Source organism: Perca flavescens, chromosome 15 (genome assembly GCF_004354835.1).
Source record: "Perca flavescens isolate YP-PL-M2 chromosome 15, PFLA_1.0, whole genome shotgun sequence".
NCBI lineage: Eukaryota > Metazoa > Chordata > Actinopteri > Perciformes > Percidae > Perca > Perca flavescens.
In genome coordinates, this window is record NC_041345.1 from 14,488,656 (window position 1) to 14,507,824 (window position 19,169).

The 19,169-nt window shown below is 40.4% G+C and overlaps 2 protein-coding genes across 6 annotated transcripts in view; one reads left to right on the top strand and one right to left on the bottom strand.

The window, feature by feature from the left end:
• Nucleotides 1-1,377: 1,377 nt before the first annotated feature.
• On the bottom strand, nt 1,378-7,518 carry qtrt1 (queuine tRNA-ribosyltransferase 1). The gene is made up of 9 exons (XM_028598576.1): nt 7,188-7,518; nt 7,010-7,078; nt 6,753-6,891; nt 6,446-6,640; nt 4,992-5,130; nt 4,817-4,892; nt 4,606-4,715; nt 2,534-2,618; nt 1,378-2,045 (listed from the first exon to the last, which is right to left on the bottom strand). Exons 1-9 carry the CDS (start codon nt 7,470-7,472, stop codon nt 1,893-1,895), a joined length of 1,251 nt encoding a protein of 416 aa, XP_028454377.1. The 5' UTR covers nt 7,473-7,518; the 3' UTR covers nt 1,378-1,892.
• Nucleotides 7,519-7,663: 145 nt separating this feature from the next.
• dnm2a (dynamin 2a) overlaps nt 7,664-19,169 on the top strand; it is a 33,826-nt gene continuing 22,320 nt past the window's right edge. For all 5 annotated transcript variants that reach the window (XM_028598547.1, XM_028598548.1, XM_028598550.1 and 2 more), the window contains exons 1-2: nt 7,664-8,166; nt 18,895-18,968. In XM_028598547.1, the coding sequence (XP_028454348.1) occupies nt 8,006-8,166; nt 18,895-18,968 (235 nt within the window). In that variant the 5' untranslated portion in view covers nt 7,664-8,005. The remainder of the gene's footprint in view (nt 8,167-18,894; nt 18,969-19,169) is intronic.

Below are 19,169 nucleotides of genomic sequence, written 5' to 3' on the forward strand. Positions count from 1 at the left end.
ATTAATAACGAACACATTGATACACCTCATGGCATCGTCTTCGACCTCCCTTCAAAACAGAAAAAAGGCATCTGTCACAACGCAGCTCTACTTTTCTTCCCACCGAGGCAACAGGTCGAGGATGTTCATCCGTCGGTGCGTAGGGGAGGCTCCACTTTTACTGTGACAGCTGGACAGCAACTGGTTGTCTCTCAACAGCAGCATCCTCCCTGCCTGAGCTCCGCATGGACGCACTGACAGCAAATGTGCAACCAGCCGTTGGGGACTAATGTTCTGCTGCGACGCCTTTTCATTTCAGGCATAACAAAAAAAGGAACAAATAGAACAATAGTACTCACAAAGAAATCTAGAATATTGTACAATAAGCGTTCTCCATCATTGCGCTAAATTATCAGCATACTTCCCTGTGTAATCCTGAATGATAACACAACTGTCACACACATATACGTGATAGCCAGAAATGTCTTTGATACTTCTGTGAAGAGACTTGTCTTGCTGAAAAAGGCATGAAGACACATCCAATTTATTTAGTACAAGCTTTATAACCTAGCTCTGAGCTGTTGCTCTCTCATTAAGCATACATATAATCTAATACACAGTCGAAAAAGACGATATATCCCTTCTCATGAAAAATATACCATAATCCTGCAAAATATAAAAAAAAACAAATATGTTCAAAAGTAGATGTTCTTCTGAATGTGGGCTATTACAACATAAAATGACAAGCTCTCTATTATCATATGCACATTTCCCCCTATAAATATTTCAGTTAGCTCTTATTCTCTGTGTAAATAATTAAACACTTGTAAACTACTCTTATTATGCACCAAACCCATAATTTATTTTGTAGTAGCTACCACACTGTTAATAGTTTGCCTGCTACTCATTACATGTCACAGGTTTAATCTTGTTGGGACTTGTGGTCATAACAGAAGCCATAATGAAATTCAAATGTGGTGCTTAAGGGGCAACTGTTGACTCAAAGCCACAGACAACAGGTGTTATTCAAATGAACTTCCAATGATTAATATTAATCAGCCAGAACAGAGCCTTGACACAGCACCATAAAGCAGATCCAAACAAAACCTTCATTCAAGAGGGTCAAAAAGAATTTTTGCCCATTGAAGAGATGAAAAAAAATGAAGAATAACACTGGATAAACATGTTTTTGATTATTTAGATGGATGCTGAGATTAGTTTGTGAGTAATTTGAGCGCATATGCCTAAACGTACTGTGTTATTTTTACTAACAGACAAACGTCTTTTAACCCTATTAGGAAACTTACATTGCATACCATTCAGTTTTACAGTCACTTTGATATGGTTTTGTCTATTTTGCCCTCTGGTGGTCATCATGACACAAGCACGCAATTTGTATTGAGCTAGATTCATTTATCTGTTCAAACGGTTATCTGACAAGTAATAGTCTGTTAGGATGTAGGTTAAAACACCAGAATACATATGCATTTGTTAATCTTGTGCCTTTGGCAACAAGGAAATACCAGGTTGACAGGAAGCCAAAACATTTCATTTCAAGTGGGTGGGCCTTGCTCTGTAGCCATGGTAACAACAAAAAGTGTCTGAGCATAACAGAGGAGATACTTCATGTGTTTCAAACCTCATATAAACCCCATTCAGTCTCACATTATCATAATGTGTACTCTCTCTGAGGACAATTTGCAGAGGCAAAAGAGTCAAGCAAAAGACAATCAGGCTTTATTCTTTTAGATCTAGAGCCATTTTCCTCATTGCTCACAAAACTGGAAATTCAAATACAAATATAAACAAAGAGTAAAAAACAATCATCCATAGAAAAGTCATATAAAAAGATAGTAATCTATCAGTCACTATTTGACATCCTCATTTAGAGCATTCCAGTTGCCTTCCAAGTTCTATTCCAGTGTAACGTTGACGGAGGCTAGAGCATCAACAGCCCAGCTGGGGTAGTGGTCAGGAGAGGGGAACATTCGCTTCATGAACGTCCGTATAAACTCAGGGAAGCGGCCTTCCACAATGCTCTGTCTCACAGAGCGCATCAGGGTGAGCTGCAAAGAGAGATGTTTGATGATTTGAAGGAAATAAATGTGATTATTGATCTCCAGTGAGAAATAATTTTGTCTTCTGCAACTATAGAGTATGGGAGTGCTACATGTAAGCATCATCAGAGTTTACAGTAATTAAAAAATATATATATATTTTTTTAAACCTCAGTAAAAAAAAAAAAAAAAAAAAAGTTAAATGGGTTGATAGTGTGCCTAACAAACATTTCACACTACATGTTTTTGCTTGAATGTCATACACACATGAATTGAGCAGCATTTTGGGATTCACTTATTCTAGAAAATACATCTACACGAACACACACACACACAAGTCATGTTTATACAGTAGCCCAAACCCTTACCGCTAGATGCCACTAAACCCTACACATCGGTCCTTTAAGGGAATGTTTTTTGTTAAATGGTAAAAAGTTTGTGGTTAAATCTTGATTTAATCTTGAGTTTTGATGTTAAGAGACATTTCCAATACTGACCTGGTAGGCAATGTTGTGGATGGTGATGTGATGCATGGCTGCAGTGTCACTCTTAAACAGAGCATGGAGGTAAGCCCGACTATGTCTGAAATAAAAAAACAGTAATCATTCTTCCAGTAATACAGTTTTACAACATAAATGAGTAACAACATGTCTACACCATCCAAAAACACAAATTGCCTGAAAATTGTGAGCCAAGTGAGATCAAAGTAACCATTTTGGAAACTGTAAATCCATTCTGGTGTTTTATCGCTGGGAAATTACATCATGAAAATACATAAAATGTGAATTAAAAACAAATTTAGACTTTGAGTTAATCTTCTTTGGCCAACAAATCCTTCCAAAAAAAACAAAAACTAAGTAATTGACAAACAAGTCAAACCAAGGTCTTCTTGGGCACTTCAGTGCTTTATAAACTGTCAAAATCAAAAATAGCCCTCAGTATCTGGTGTGGCCACCAGCTGCATTAAGTACTGCAGTGCATCTCCTCCTAATGTACTGCACCAGACTGGGCAGTTCTTGCGGTTGTTGTCATCCTGTACCTGTCCTGCAGGTGTGATATTTGGATGGACCGATCCTGTGCAGGGGTTGTTACACGTGGTCTGCCACTGCGAGGACAATCAGCTGTGCTTCCCGTCTCCCTGTAGCGCTGTCTTAGGCGTCTCACAGTAGGGACATTGCAATGTATTGCCCTGGCCACATCTGCTGTCCTCATGCCTCCTTGCACCATGCCTAAGGCACGTTCACACAGATTACCAGGGACCCTGGGCGTCTTTCTTTTGGTGTTTTTCAGAGTCAGTCGAAAGGACTCTTTGCTTTCCTAATTTTCTTTTAACTTTGACCTTAATTGCCTACCGCCCTTAAGCAGTTATTGTCTTTTCGACTGTTCAACAGGTGCATGTTCATTAATTGTTTATGGTTCACTGAACAAGCATGGAAAACATTGTTTAAACCCTTTACAATGAAGATCTCTAAATTTATTTAGATTTTTACACACGTATCTTGAAAATACAGCGTCCTGAAAAAGGGGCGTTCCTTTTTTTGCTGAGTTTATAAAGTGCTGCACATTGTGTGTTTCTAAAGTGGACCAATGCACCTTGAATTGTTTTAGTTGATACATTTTTTTGTATTCTTTAACAATAAAGGATTCAATAAATTGGCATTCTTAGCACACAATTTGTGTTGTCCAGTAAACTGGGACTATAATTTGGGAGGATTGTACAATTTTAAGAACATATCCTAATTGTACAATCCTGCCAAATTATAGTCTTAGTTCACTGAACCAATAACTATCTAGTGTAGACTACTGTACATTCATGTAACAACACGGAGAGGACACCTCAATGGTTTTTGACCTTATATTTTGCGGGGGGTGGGTGGGGGAATAACTGATGAATATCACTCTGTTACATTCATGTTTACAGTGTGCATTCTATTTATCACTTAACTATCTTTATAGTTTGTCTTCAGTGTCTTTCTTTTCTATATCCATATATACAAGGGAGAAAATCATATAATATGTAAAGAAGGAAACTCATCCTCTAAAAAAAATAAAATAAAAAAACGGTGAGAAAAAGCATGGCAGATGATAGCGGACCGACTGAATGAGCTAGTCTAAAAATATACATTTACGAACTACTGCTCTTAACTTAAACCATTCAATGAGTCAAACGTCATTTGCAAAAACGAACAGTTGTACACTTACACAAAACTACATCTTTTTTACAAATAATGTGTTTCACGTTATCATACTTCCACAACAAGCTGCTGCTCACTCTGTATGAAGTATAAACAATGCATATTCTCCATTTTAGCATCAGTAAATCGATTATCGACTCACGGTCGGTTAAGGAAAGCCGTGAACGCGCATCTATCCAAAATATTTCAGCCTGGCTCGACCTAGTCGCTCCTGCTCAGCCTGGCTTGGCCTTCGTGAAACGCACAAAGCCAGGCTGCACAGATTAGATTAGGTCAATCCTCGCTTTATCGGTTATCCTGGATTTATAAATTCTGCTTTTGTGAAACAGCCCCCAGGCTTACAACATTATGTTATTGTTTTTTTCTTGACTTACCTCTTGCAGGTGGGGCACTGACAGTCTGGGTCTATGGGCTGGAAGTCCTTGGCATACTGCTTATGTTTAACCTGAAGAGATCCCCAAGGCACCAAGGCAGAGCCAAACCTCTGAGGAAAAAGAAACAGTTAGACTGTCTGAAACACAACTGAAATCAGTTTAAATGACAATTTAAAAGTGATTATCAGTGTGTGAGGTAAAGAGAGCTTACTGCTGTGCGGGTGGGGAACACGCAGTCAAACATGTCACATCCCAGAGCTACACACACCACCAAATCCACAGCATACCTGCCACATGAGGTACACTCTTAAGTTAATTAAAAAAAAAAAAAAAAAAAAACATAAACACAACAGTTCAAGCTATTTTAAGCATACGGGCAAACGTACCCCACACCCATGAGGTATCGAGGCTTTTGTCGCGGCAGGTGGTCAGTGCTGAGGGTGACCATCCGCCAGAAGTCATTCTTCTCCTCTCCTCCACTCAGGCCTCCGATGGCAAAACCAGGAACATCACGTTGAGTCATTTCTAAAAGAACGGGATTAAATATCAAAAACACAAGTTTGATCATAATATCTGTCATCTTTGCCAAAATGCAGATTGCTGCCAAAATCTTTGTACAAGATTTTTGGTCTTTAAATTTGACAGTAAATATCTTGATTCCTCTTCACATCGTCAACATTTGAGACACTCTTACTATCCAGACTGCCTGCCACCTGTTTGATTCACACATACTTTCTCATCTGATCATTATGTAAAAGCTTATTTACATTTATGGATAGGAAAGGAGAGAAACATGACAGGTTATGATAATTTCACCGCTTTACCTTGCAGCCCTTTCCACAGGAGTTGCAGGTCTACTGCTGCATTAATCAGTTAGTTACTTTATATTATTGTGACTTTGGTGTTAAAAGGGTTAGTTCAGATTCATCAAAGTTACACAATAACTCAAAGAAACTAACTGATCGAAGCAGCGCTAGACCAGCAACTCCGGTGTTCTGTGAGGTAACATTTTACAGTTTTTGTCAAAGGAGTCTGGTGGCTTTAAAGACAGCGATATAACCGCTTCAGTTTCCTGTCGGGAAGTCTGTCTGACGGCAAGGTAAAGTGGTAGCCTGGAAATCCAGACCCAAATCCAAAAGATTAAGGGTCTGGCACTGAGTAATGAAAATGGTCAAACTCAAGGGGCGGCACCAAGAATGCATTTGAAAATCTCACTGCATTTAATTAGATAACACTACGACCAATCACAACAATACACAGGGTGACGTATCCAGAGCCCCATACGCTTAGCTACCAGCGGAGCTAACTGGTAGATTAAACTGTGGTCATCGGTTTAGCTCGCCTCTGGCCCGCCTATATCAGATACACCGATGTGATTGGTGCGCCACGGCTACATGGGCATAGTTAATGAGCATCATTACTGAATGCCAGAGTGACTCGCTGAGCAAATTCAAATTGTGCTCTCGCGAGAACTCTGTATTTCCAGGGTAGTAAAGCAGTGAAAATATTCTAAATATAGTGTACACTTAAATGGAAAATAGATTTTTTTTAGGTGGGCCAAAATAGTGAGGAAATTTAGTGAAGGTAAAATACGGTTTTGTAATACATAGACTATGGATTAGTACCTCAACCTCATTTCAAAATATCCAAACTATCCCTTCATTTTGGCACCTCTCCAAATTTAAATAATAGGATTTTTAAAGGCATTTAAAAATTTTCTTAGGCTCCATCCGTGTATGATCCAATCCTACTGCATGCTTGTCAACCCCGGTATACAGGGACAGAGGCAGGTAATCAAAAATAGAAAAAGGATCTCCACAGAGCATGTTTTAGTTTTTACCATCTAGACAGGCCTTGCGCAGCTCTGCATTCAGCCCTCCCTGGATGATGGCAAAAAGGTTCTGTTTGTCTGGATTTTTATTGGCTGCAATGCAGCGGTCCAGCCAGCGAATGGATCTGTGCATTGCCTCCTCCACCCGGGGTCCTGTCACGGTACTGCTGACCACATCATCCAGCTGCATCATGATGTCTGACCCTGGAAGAACACAGAGAAACACAGAAAGGCTGTTGTTTAGCCACTGGGAAACTGAGGGGAAGGTCTTTGTTATTTAATAATAATAATTCAAATGATTTTACTCCTTGCAGACCCAGACTGTTCTGTATGCTGATGGATTTCTCAGGACTTAGGAGGATCTCTTTGCCATCATAGGGCGACTTGAACTTTACCCCTTCCTCAGTGACCTCCGAGAGCTCAACAAGAGACACCATCTGAAACCCCCCGCTGTCCTGTTAAGCAGAGGAAAGTGAACCACAATATTTTAACAGAGCTCAACACCTATCTCTTGTACTTTTGTGATTATGTATTCATATGATTGACTGATTCATTTACGAAAGCTAAACTCACAGTTAAAAGATTTCTCTTCCAGTTCATGAACCCATGTAAACCACTGGCTTTCTCGATCAAATCAGGCCCCTAGAGTTGCAATTGAAAAGACATTAACAAAAGCTAATTCATATAGCCACTATTAAAGTCTACTGAATCATAAGAAAAACATAAGTACTATTATTGCAGTGTTGCCTACCGGTCTCATGCCCAGGTGGTATGTGTTTCCAAGACAAATCTGACAGCCAAGACCCTCCAGCTGATCCACAGTGATTCCCTTCAGAGTGCCCTGAGTGCCGACAGGCATGAAAACCGGGGCACTCACGGCACAGTGAGGCAGTATTAGATCACAAGCTCTTGCTTTTGTCACTGGGCATTCAGCAACGATACGCAGCGTGAGGGGAGAAGCTGCAGACAGAGCTTTCTTCAGGGACATGTTCTCTGAAGTACTTGCATCAGCTCCACACTCTGTGGTGGCAGCCATGTTGCAGTGAACTTGTGACGTGGATCAACTGCAAATTGATAATCAAGTTGACCAATCAGAAATTAGCAATTTGTTTCTGACGAAGAGCAACGCCTTTTAAATATCCAATCAGAATGTTGGCTTGATGGAGGAGCAGCAAAATTATCCAATAGACTGCCTGGTTTCGCAGCGAAGAGGCGTGGGTATATTCACCGGTTTCGATCGGATGTCATCTCTCAAAACCGGATGGTGTTCTTGTAGAGGAAGTTTTGTTTTGCGAGTTTTCCGTCCGTTTCGACTGACTGGGAATTCAGTTACTGCGCTTCAAAGAACACGAAATGATACAATTGTGAATTGCATTTCCTGTAAATGCTCAATTGTTCAAGGAGAGAATAAAACCCTGAGCTGTTTGAAGCGGCGGAACTCTAACGTTACACTTCAGAGTAACCGGAGAGCACCTTCCTGCTAAGCTAACGTTACCTAGCTAGTTAGCGCGGCTAGCTTTAGGCTCTGGTTTACGTTGTGTTGAAGGGGCTCTCCGAGCTAACGAAGCCATGGGGAACCGGGGCATGGAAGACCTGATTCCCCTGATCAACAAGCTTCAAGACGCGTTCAGCTCCATTGGCCAGAGTTGCAATTTAGACCTTCCTCAGATTGCAGTGGTCGGTGGACAGAGCGCTGGAAAAAGCTCAGTCTTGGAAAATTTTGTTGGCAGGTAAGTGATTGTGGTTAATTAATTTAGAATTTTCAATTATCACAGTTTACATTGTTTCTTGCGTGGTCTAGTAACATTGTCATTTTAAAATACAATTTACCGTAAAGCTAACGTTACCAGTATGTAAAGTCAATATTAAGTTACGCACTTGTCGTAAAACTGCCTTGAAAGTGTGAAAGTGGCTGCAGTTTAAACAACTTGACGTAACGTTAGCCTATATACGTCCTTTACGTGGCAAACCAGTGGGCCTGTGGAAAACTTGCTTTTACAAAGTTTTGTGTACCAAGGGTGTGTGTACCTTAAGTGCAGGTTTTCCTAGTTTTAACAAGATAATGTTTAAATTATGAGTAAGACACAACATGCTCTTTGCTCCAGTGAGCTCTCAGGTTGTTCCTCTGATCATTGCCAATACTTTACCCATATTTATACCCTCTAAAACGGTTTGTATTTTACCTGTTTCCCTCTTTACACCTTGACATTTTAAGAAGCAACAAACTAACTACCTTTAGACACACTTAAGATCTCTATGAAAAAAATGACCACTGTTTGTCTGTAAAGTACATATTGTGGCACTTCATTTTCATTCACAGTGCAGATTATCTTGTTTTGCCATCTGTCTATTCAGCCTTAGTTCTGAATGAGAACTTTTTCTTGTGGTTCTATTTATGTTTACATGCCACACCCAGAATGTCCCATGGTACTTGCATTTACCAATTGTTATTTGGTCTGTAGCTCAGAGCTGTTATTGTGTCACATAACAGTTTGTTGTTAGATTAGTATGTTTATGATGTGGATATGGAAGTACAAACATGTTATTGGAAAAGCTCAGCGCAGTGGAGGTGAGCGAACCACATTCTTTCCTTAGGGATGTGGGGTTTTGCAGCAGAATCTATATCCAGTGTATGTTATATAATAACATTATATATAACAATAATAAGTTATGTTTGTAATAATAATATAACGAGGGAAGTTTGGTGTCCCCTACTGGAGCTGCTGCCCAAGCGGTTGAAGATGCATGGATGGTTATATAATGCGGTACAAAATTAGCTCTAGCCGAAATGCTGGTAAAATATTAAAATTGGCTGGTAGATTTGCTTCAAACACCAGTCAAAAAAACATTAGCGAGCAGCTGGCAAAATTTGACTAACAATTTGGCCAGTGTTAAAATCTAAAAAGTTTAAATTGTTTTGACCCTGAATGCATGGCTTCTGCACAAACAGCACAAACTCACATCTGTAGCAGACACAACTTCCCTTACCATCTTCCTCTTTTGTTACTGTTTTTGGCAAAACTTTAGAAATGAAGGATACGCTTGACGTCTCCGTTCTCTGTGGTGTAAAGGTTAAGTTACAGAGCTCCTCAACAGGCTGGTCCTGTTGTCCTCTCCCATAACAGCAATTAGTGAGATCACACTACAGATAAATAAACAAAACAAGCAAGTAAAGCAGGTTGTTTAGCAGGTTTTCAACCCCATAGAGAGAGAGAGAGAGAGAGAGAGAGGAAGTACATTGTCTGTTAAGATGGCATGCAGACAGGCCTTTGGTTATAAACACACTGGCGAGAGTATGTCGTAACTGCTCTCAGTCAAGCACACACGCACACACACACACACACACACACACACACACACACACACACACACACACACCGATCAGGCTAGTGCTCAGTGCACATTCATTCAGATGAGTGGGACTTTGCATTGGGAGAGCACTTGACACATATCAGCTGTAATTAACATGAGACATTTCATCGTGACCTCCATTTCGCAGGACTAACACAAGCACTTTGCAGTTGTGCTATGGCATGCACACTTGTACATGGTCATCCTTTTTTTTTTTTTTTTTTTTTTGACAAATGTGAACGGTGCACTTTTCGTGTTTACCATCTTTTTTACCATCTTTTTATCCAAACAATAAAATAGTGCTGCTGCTTCTACTCTTAATGCATGTTGCTGCTGGGAGGGTGAACTTGAGGGCAGTCAAGGTGGAACAGTCGATGTTAAACTCATAACTACAAGGTCAAGTCTGGCTTCAACCTGGAAGCACTTGGGAGGTGCTGCATATCACTATAGCAACAGGCGTGTTAATGTGAAGGTGACTCATTGTTGATCTAAGGGCTTATTTTAGCTTAGGAACAGCAATACCTAATCCTTATCATGTTCAGTCATTTGTTGCACAAAATTATGAGTGTTTATTGTTGTAGGATTAGGATAATTGATTTGCAGATTCTCTGTGGTGACAACAGTCTTTAACCATGAGCACTGAGTTGCTGTTACTGCCAGTATTTGTTGCTCTATTGTTTCCTTAATGTTCCTCCTTTTCTGTCTCCCACCTGAACTCCATGCTGATGTCATGATCAGATGGAGTAGGGAAAACTGGAGCTAGACCATGTTAGCTGTGTAGTTTCTGTATCTCAGAAGTCCTGATTTTCCACCCAGCCAAGTCAGGTGGGATAGAGATTGGTCGCTGTGCTGTATGATCCATCTTGTTGATGTGATTTGGGCCTCTGCTCCCTCCAAGTTTGTTAGTGGAGACCAGAACACATTGGCTGGCTGTGGTCTGCATACTTTGCTGGGCAGAAGCTAATCAAATCTCTCTGGCTCAACAGCCTCATGTGTTTGTGAATGTTTCTGTCTTTTGGTTGGTGTATGTGTGTTATGTGATGTTATCTTGTTTTGGTTTGCATCAAGGCAACCTTTTGAGGGACCTTAAGTTTTGGTGATACAATGAACCTACTCTAAGTAAGGGATAATGTAGAGCGAGGCGGTTGTTATAGCGAATACAACCCCGACAGCGTGATCAGGACCCTGACATGAAGCGGAGGGGTCTTGAATCAGCACTTCACTGCTGCTACTTGTGTTCACACTGTAACTTATTTATGTTAACACTACTTCAATAGCATTTACAATCAATTATATAGCAACTTCATATTTTTAACCTAATCTTACTTTACCTATACTTAAGTTTTATGTATTGCTCTTAAGCTATGTTACTTTAATCACTTATTGACTATTATTTTCTTATTTTTTTTGCCTTAAATTTGACTGTTAGCAACTTAAACATGTCCCTGAGGGGATCAATAAAGGATTCTGATTATAGTAGAAAACAATAAGCTTTAGTGATTGAGACCTAATACACCTTTCTCATGACAGATGTGTATTAAAAATAATAATGGCTGCATTCCATCCAGGTATGGCAGTCAGTGTCATGTCCCTAAAACTGGGCATGCTGCTTCACTGGCATGTCTTACTGACAAAACTAAATACATATATAATATGTACATTTGATAATTCATGCTGAATTATATTTAGCTGAACTTGTGAGTGATATTTTTCTGGCTTGTCTATGGTTTAATGCATGTGTTATTGCATCATAATTAACTCAGTTTACAGATAATTATCAGGACTGTGTCTCAATGTTTGGCTGTGTTGTGTGATGTCATTGTCACAGTAGGGTGTAAAAACGTCATATCTAACACAGGAAGCTGGCCTGGGTGGAGGTTGTTGTCAGATCTTTGGCAAGTAGACTACTGAGCAACCAGGAGCTTTTAAAGCATTGAAACAGGTGTTCTAAGTTTAAAGCTGTACTAGATCTTTTAAAAAATAAATTGTCCGTAAAAATATATGTGGCTGTCTTTCTGTGCCACCATTACCAAAATATAACCATATATGGTAGCGATGGAGTTTTTCACATTATTGTCATGGCTGAGCCGGCAAAAGCTAGGAAAGCATTGTCGGAGGAACCGAGAAAGAGGAAACGGCAGACTGACCGAGCGAGGAGTCAGACACAAGTAAACATAGGAGCTGCCAAATATCTATTCCAAAGCTGTAGAGGGAGCTCTATAGAGAAAACGGCAAAGAAATGGCCAAAACTGCATAGTGCCTCTTTAAGAGCAACAGACAACCCAACTGTGAAAAACTTCTCATTGTTGGTGTCTCAATAATGCACAATTGTGCCAATTGCATTTGTCCTTGTTTGTTTACTGTCATATCATGGTTTGTGCGATACAGATAACTCCATTAGATTTTCATAACATGGACATTTGTCTTTGGCACTTGCATATAAGAAAACACACACCATATGAAACATTGCATAGACTACACAGCAATTCACAGCAATTGTGCATCAATGCAATGCATTACCTTGTGCATGAGTTTGGTTGAGAAGTTGCACATAGCAACACAATGTCAAGTGTCAGGCCTGAGGCTAGTGTGGTTAAGGCGTTATCGTGGGTGGTATATTCATTCTGTCTATCTATCTATCTATCTATCTATCTATCTATCTATCTATCCTTTTAGAACACCCCAATTTTTCCAGGTTTTTATTGAAATTCATGCAGTTCAATTTCTTTTTGTACTCTGAAATGAAAGAATAGAACAAATGAACAATGTAAGTTAAAAAATAAATCATAGAATAAATTTATAAACCAAAATGTATTCTAAATTTTTGACTCATCGAAGTAGCCCCCTTTGGCAGATATAACAGCTGAACACACTCGTGGCATTCTTTCTACAATGGAAATCAAATATTCTTCAGAAGGTTCTTCCCAACTCTGTTGCAGAAGTTCCCATAAATGTGTGGCACTTGTAGGTTGCTTTGCTTTCACTTTTCTGTCCAGTTCATCCCAAACCAGCTCAATGGAGTTTAAGTCTGGTGACTGTGCTGGCCACTCCATGTTTTTAAGCTTACCATCTTGTTCTTTTTTCCTAAGGTAGTTCTGGCATAGCTTGGACTTATGTTTTGGGTCATTATCTTGCTGTAGGATGAACCCCTGACCAACTAGGCGCATACCAGAGGGTACTGCATGGCACTGCCAAATGCTGTGGTAGTCGTTTTGGTGTTTGGGTGCCTTTCACTCTGTACAAATCACTGACCCTGGATCCAGCAAAACAGCCCCAGACCATCATGCTTCCTCCTCCATGTTTGACAGTTGATGTTACACACTGAGGAACCATCCTTTTGCCTACTCAACGGCGTATAAAAAATCCTGTGTGATGAACCGAAGATTTCAAATTTTGATTCCTCAGTCCATAACACCTTCTTCCAGTCTTCAGTAGTCCATTGGCCGTGTTTCTTGGCCCAGGCAAGCCTCTTTTTCTTATTCTGACGTCTAAGCAATGGCTTTCTTGCTGCAACTCGACCTATCAGACCTGCAGCTCCAAGTCTTCTCTTTACAGTTGAAACTGAGACTTGCTTATTACGACCACTATTAAGCTGTGCTTGAAGCTGTTGTCCTATGAGCTGCCTATCACGCAAGCTGTTGACTCTCAGAAACTTGTCTTCTGATTCTGTTGTGGCTTTGGGTCTGCCAGACCTCTTCCTGTCAGAGTTTCTAAGTGCCTTTTGATGGTGAAGAATACTGTACTCTCTGACACCTTGACTTTCTTTGCAATTTCTCTGTAGGAAAGATCAACATAAGTGTTATGATGGTCTGTCTCACTTCCATTGTTAATTGCCTTTTTCCCGCCATTTTTATAGCAACACACTACTTTCTGCAGTACAATACTGTTCAAATAATGTTCACGAGGGTACGGTACCACAGTGTGTTCCAACAATACTTTTATACAAACCGAGGGGGTTGTAAGTAATCCAGACAAGTTGGAACACCTGTGGGAATTGTTAGCACCAACTTTCAAAGCTTGATCAACCTCCATTGCTACAGAACAGCTTTACATTGTTTACCCATTTCTTGTTCCCTGAAAAAGGCCTTTTTGTAAAATTCTGAAATGTACATTATTTTTCAGTTCTGGGTAACCTTACTGTTTTTTTTAACCTCAGGCAGTTCACCACTTTCCTTTGTACCATTTCAAGCCAGTCATTGGACTTGAACTGCTAAAATTTCAATAAAAAACTAAAAGAATTGGGGTGTTCTAAAACTTTTGACCAGAAGTGTATATACACATACATACTCACTCAATACCGGTCAAAAGATTGGGGTCACTTTGACATTTCCATTCCACTCCATAATAGACAGAATACCATCTGAGATCAGTTGCATTGTTTTTTTTTTTTTTAACCAGGGCAGCAGTTTTCAGATTACATTATGTGCTTACATAATTGAAAAAGGGTTCTCCAATGTTTTCTCAGTTAGCCTTTTAAAATATTATCAGATTAGTAAACAGAATGTGCCTTTGGAACATTGGATGAATGGTTGCTGATAGTGGGCAATGTAGATATTGCATTAAAGATCAGCCACTTTTTTTCTACAACCGTCAAGAACCCTTTTGCAGTTATGTAAGCACATAATATAATCTGAAAACTGCTGCCCTGATTTAAAAAACAATTCAACTGATCTCAGCTGGTATTCTGTCTGTAATGGAGTGGAATGGAAATTTCTAAGTGACCCCAAACTTTTGACTGTGTGTATGTGTGTACATATAAATATGAATAAAGGATTTGAACATAAATGTCTGAATGCCTGTGTGCCATATTTATATGGCACACAGGCATGTATGCCAAAGGGATTTTTCCAACATGAAGTTGAATTGTGATAGTGGTTGAAAAGTCTTTGCTGCCTAGTAATGCTCCTTGGTACCCACAGTGACCGACTGTGGTGCGGGAATGTGAGTAGCCATAATTATACATCCATTGCCACACCAGAGACCCATGGCATAAGTCCTACCAAACCACAAACACGTTTTTGTGTACTCCGCCCTCCCGTTAGAGCGTACTATGACCTCAGAGTTTCACACACCGGTTCCATGTCTGTAGACTCGAGGAAAATGAGGATCAGCTGTGGGCTATGGCTCCTCAGAGTTGCTCTGCCAGAGGCAGTGGCTGTCGGGGCAGGCAGGCAGGGGGAGGGGAGTTGGCTCTCCTGGTCTCTCCCTGCCCAAGTCTCTCTTGCTTTCTCTTGTGGTAAAGGGAGGGAGGCTCACAGACTGATGCTCTTTGCTTAGCCATCAATAATACATGAAATGATACACAATATGCTCAGCCTCGTTTATCATTTACAGCGCATCAATAATGGAATCCTGGCCTCTTGCTTCTTTTCAATATGTCACTGCTATGTCTTCTCCGAAAAGCATTTGTAAACAAACAATTTATTTGTGAGTCTTTTCATGTAATTTTAGTGACTCTTTATTTTAATTAGAGATGTACCGATACCAGTATCTGTATCGGCTCCGATACTGCCTAAAACGCTGGTATCGGGAAGTACTGGAGTTTATGCACCGATCCGATACCACGTAATAAAGCCCTAAAGAAAATCTACATTAGAGTAGTTTATTTATGTTCTTTTTCCGTTATAACTGACTGTCAAACTGGAGAATAAAAGAGAGTTCTGGGGCATTGTTTGTGTTTGTTCATGTTTCACAAAGAGTTTAACCTGAGCCAGACCGACAACAAAGATAGAAATCATATCACATCCATACAGGGATAGTAGTATACAGCTGTTAAAACATAATGAAATGTATGACACTCTGGTATCGGATCGGTACTCGGTATCGGCCGATACGCAAGTTCAGGTATCGGAATTGGTATCGGGAAGCAAAAAAGTGGTATCGGGCCGTCTCTAATTTTAATGCTGTGAATCTTTGACCAGTGGTCACTTGTTGAGCCAATAAGACGGCGTTTGACTGCTGAAGATCCAGTGAGAGTCGCCTGGCTGTAACTGGAGCGATGCATCAACACGTTAGCGGTTTCTTGAAGAGGTCATTCTTGCTGTGACCTCTCAGCAGCATCTTACCACCATTCTCCACATCCAGTCTGTTTAGTATATTATTTCCATTAGCCTATAGTTGCTTTGTTCTTTATCTCCCTCCCTCCCTTGCTCCCATTCCTTATCCAGGGCTTTCTATAGTGTCCGCTGTGTGAACAAATGCCTGCATGCTCTACATTATGTGCATGACACAGCACCAGTGTTGAACCACGGACCTCTGGATTTTTGCTGAGGTAAGGAACATCCAGAATGTTCCCCACTGTTTCGCCACAGGACTACAGTCTGGGAATAGCAGGCAGTATGTCGTATGGTAGCTCCTCTCTTTTCTCCTGTCCCGTGGCTTTACACAATGCTTACGGTCTGAAGTCAGCAGGCAGGCTGAACACCGCCATAGTCCCCTCAGGCCGGTAGGTCTGGCAGTAGGCAGGGAAAGGAGAATGTGGGTTAGTGACATGATCAGCTCTGCTATGATTGTTCCAGGACTGGGGCTGGTGATTACCACCAGATGTAGTATGTTTTCAGAGCAGCAGAATTGGGCGGGGAGTGCAGAAGACTGTGTAGGAGCCTTATCTGAGGGCTGACTAGGCATCTTTGGCCGTGTGGTTAAAGTTCTTCAGGTTCCAAGCCAACTGTGAAAAAGTTCTCATTGATGGTGTCTCAATAATGCACAGTTGTTTGTTTACGGTCCTATCATGCTTTGTGCAATACAGATAACTTTATTGTCCATTAGATTTGCATAACATGGACATTTGTCTTTGGCACTTGCATATAAGACAACACACTCCATATGAAACAGTGCATAGACTACACAGCAATTCACAGCAATTGTGCATCAATGCAATACATTACCTTGTGCTTTGCACGTAGCAAGACAATGTCAAGTGTCTAGCCCGAGGCTAGTGTGGTTAAGGCATTATCGTGGGTGATATATCTTGTATTGCCACAGCCTGAGCACACACAAAAGCTAATAGCGGCGAGCTGAAATCATGGGCTTTATTTGTCCTTTTTAAAAAGGCAGTAAATTGAGCAGCAGGAAACAAGTTCATCAATGGAAAAATGCCACATTACAAAATCTCAACCACAAAGGGAAAATCCACCCTAAAACAGAATCTATATTTAGCTTTTCTAATAATTTTGATCAGTAAAGTCAGTTTTTACAAATGTAAATAACATTCTCCCTAAATTGGAAATTAGGGTTTCCAGGTTGTTTTTATAGACCTCTGTTGGTCTGTCTGTATTACACCTGAACATCATGAAATTGGCAAAATCTCTGTTTCTTCGCCCTCTTTTCAGTTGGCAAACAGCTCAACACTGCCAACATCTGGTAAAAATTGGGACAGACAGCCCAGCTGACCAAATCATCAAATAATGGTTGGAACGTTGTATGACAAAATCAACATATATTAAAGGTCAATGAAAACAGCTATGCTGTCTGTATGATTGGCTTTATCAACGATTAAATGTGATTCAGAGTAAGTTCAGAAAGACACAGCCGGTTGAACATGTCCGTTCAGTGTCTTCTTGCTCTCTCTGGTCACCTATACTTTGTTTTAATGCAGCCAAATGTATGACAATGTAGTTGTTGTCATTAAGATATTTTTTCGGTTTCTGTTGTCCGACGACTTCACTATTATGAAATAGTTATTTATTTGCAGTCTATAAACACTACATGTTAACCAGTCATTCCCGAGCTGCTGCGCTGCAGCGACAGAATCCTTATTTTGTGATAGCAACATTGTCTGACAAAATCAACATAAATCCAAGTTTATGACAACAAATTTAACCAGCTTAATGTGGACATACTCTAAGTCTGTGGTCAAAATGAGTTTCATTTGAATATCAATCAAAAAATGTAGGCTATTCGTAATATCACCACAGATGCTGTCATAGTACCGTAGTCTGTGGAGCAGCTTTGAGATTTGTGCTTAGATGACAGTATCATAGTCTGCTTAGGTCACTGTTGGGAGAGAATTGTTTAAATTCATATACTGAAGTGTTGAGTATTGTAAATTAAGCTGCATGGTGGCCCAATGGTTAGCACTGTGGCCTCACAGCAAGAAGGGTTTTGGTTCGAATCCAGGTCGTTCCGGGCCTTTCTGTTTGGAGTTTGCATGTTCTCCCCATGTTTGCGTGCATTTCCTCCGGGTGCTCCGGTTTCCCCCACCATCAAAAACATGTACTAGTACTATGTTCTCCAGTCAGTGATCAAGGCACTGGCTTGGATTCTGGAGTTGGTCCCCTGGCACTGTGATTGGCTGCCAACTGCTCCCTTGAGGGATGGGTTAAATGCAGAGTTTCTGAATTTCGCTACATGTATGTGTATGTGACAATAAAGTACCCTTACCTTACCTTAAAAAAGAAAGTAATTTGAATTAAAAAATGGAATCGCACTCAGCTTGAGCGAAGAGGTAAAAAAACAGGAGTGAGCCTGTTCATTCTCCCGGTTCAGTGACACTACTCGGATTAATTAACTGGCTCTTCGGTCAGTTCGTCAACAGTCGCTGCAAGTCCATCAACCTCCTCCAATTTAGCTACAGCCAGTCAAAAGATAGCATGGCAACTGCAGATGCAGGAGACCCATTGACAGAACCGATCAAAAAAAATTATGTAAAAATCGAATTGAATCGAACCGTGACCTTAGAATCGAAAATGTAATCGAATCGAGGATTTGGAGAATTGTGACACCCCTATTGTCAATATAGCACCTGTGAATTCTATTTTAGGGTGGATTTTCCCCACATTGAGAGTGGGTGTGAATGAATTTATCTCTTAAGCTCTAATGATGAGAGAAAATTACTTTGTCAAGTTTAATTTGTTGTGAAACAAGTTGGAGGCGTGAAATTCCCCCTTGCCCATCAATTTACCAGCGGCCTCGCTTTGAGCACATGGACAATCGAATGTGAGTGTAATGAATAATTGAACTTTTTTTCTGTCTCTTTTTTTTTTTTTTTTTTTTTTTTTTTTTTTGAACATGCCCTCATCCGGTTTTGATTTCCTTCCTTTTCATCCTTTCTACTCTGTACAATTCTGATGTGTATGTTTCTTCTTCTGTCTGTCTCTCTCCCTCAGGGACTTTCTTCCACGTGGATCAGGCATCGTTACCCGTAGACCTCTCATTTTGCAGCTGGTCAACAATAAAGCAGGTGAGTGTTACCAGTCCTGTGCACAGCCACATTCCCCATCTCCTTTCATCGCTGCCCTGCACATGGCCTCTCTGTCACAGTGCCTCAAGCTAAGCTCACTGTCTGCTATTTGCTGCCTTTGTCTCTTTAATTTAATATTCTCTTTTTCTCTCTCTCCCCTGCTCTGTCTTTCTCTTTGTCCTTTTCTCTTCCTCCACCCAC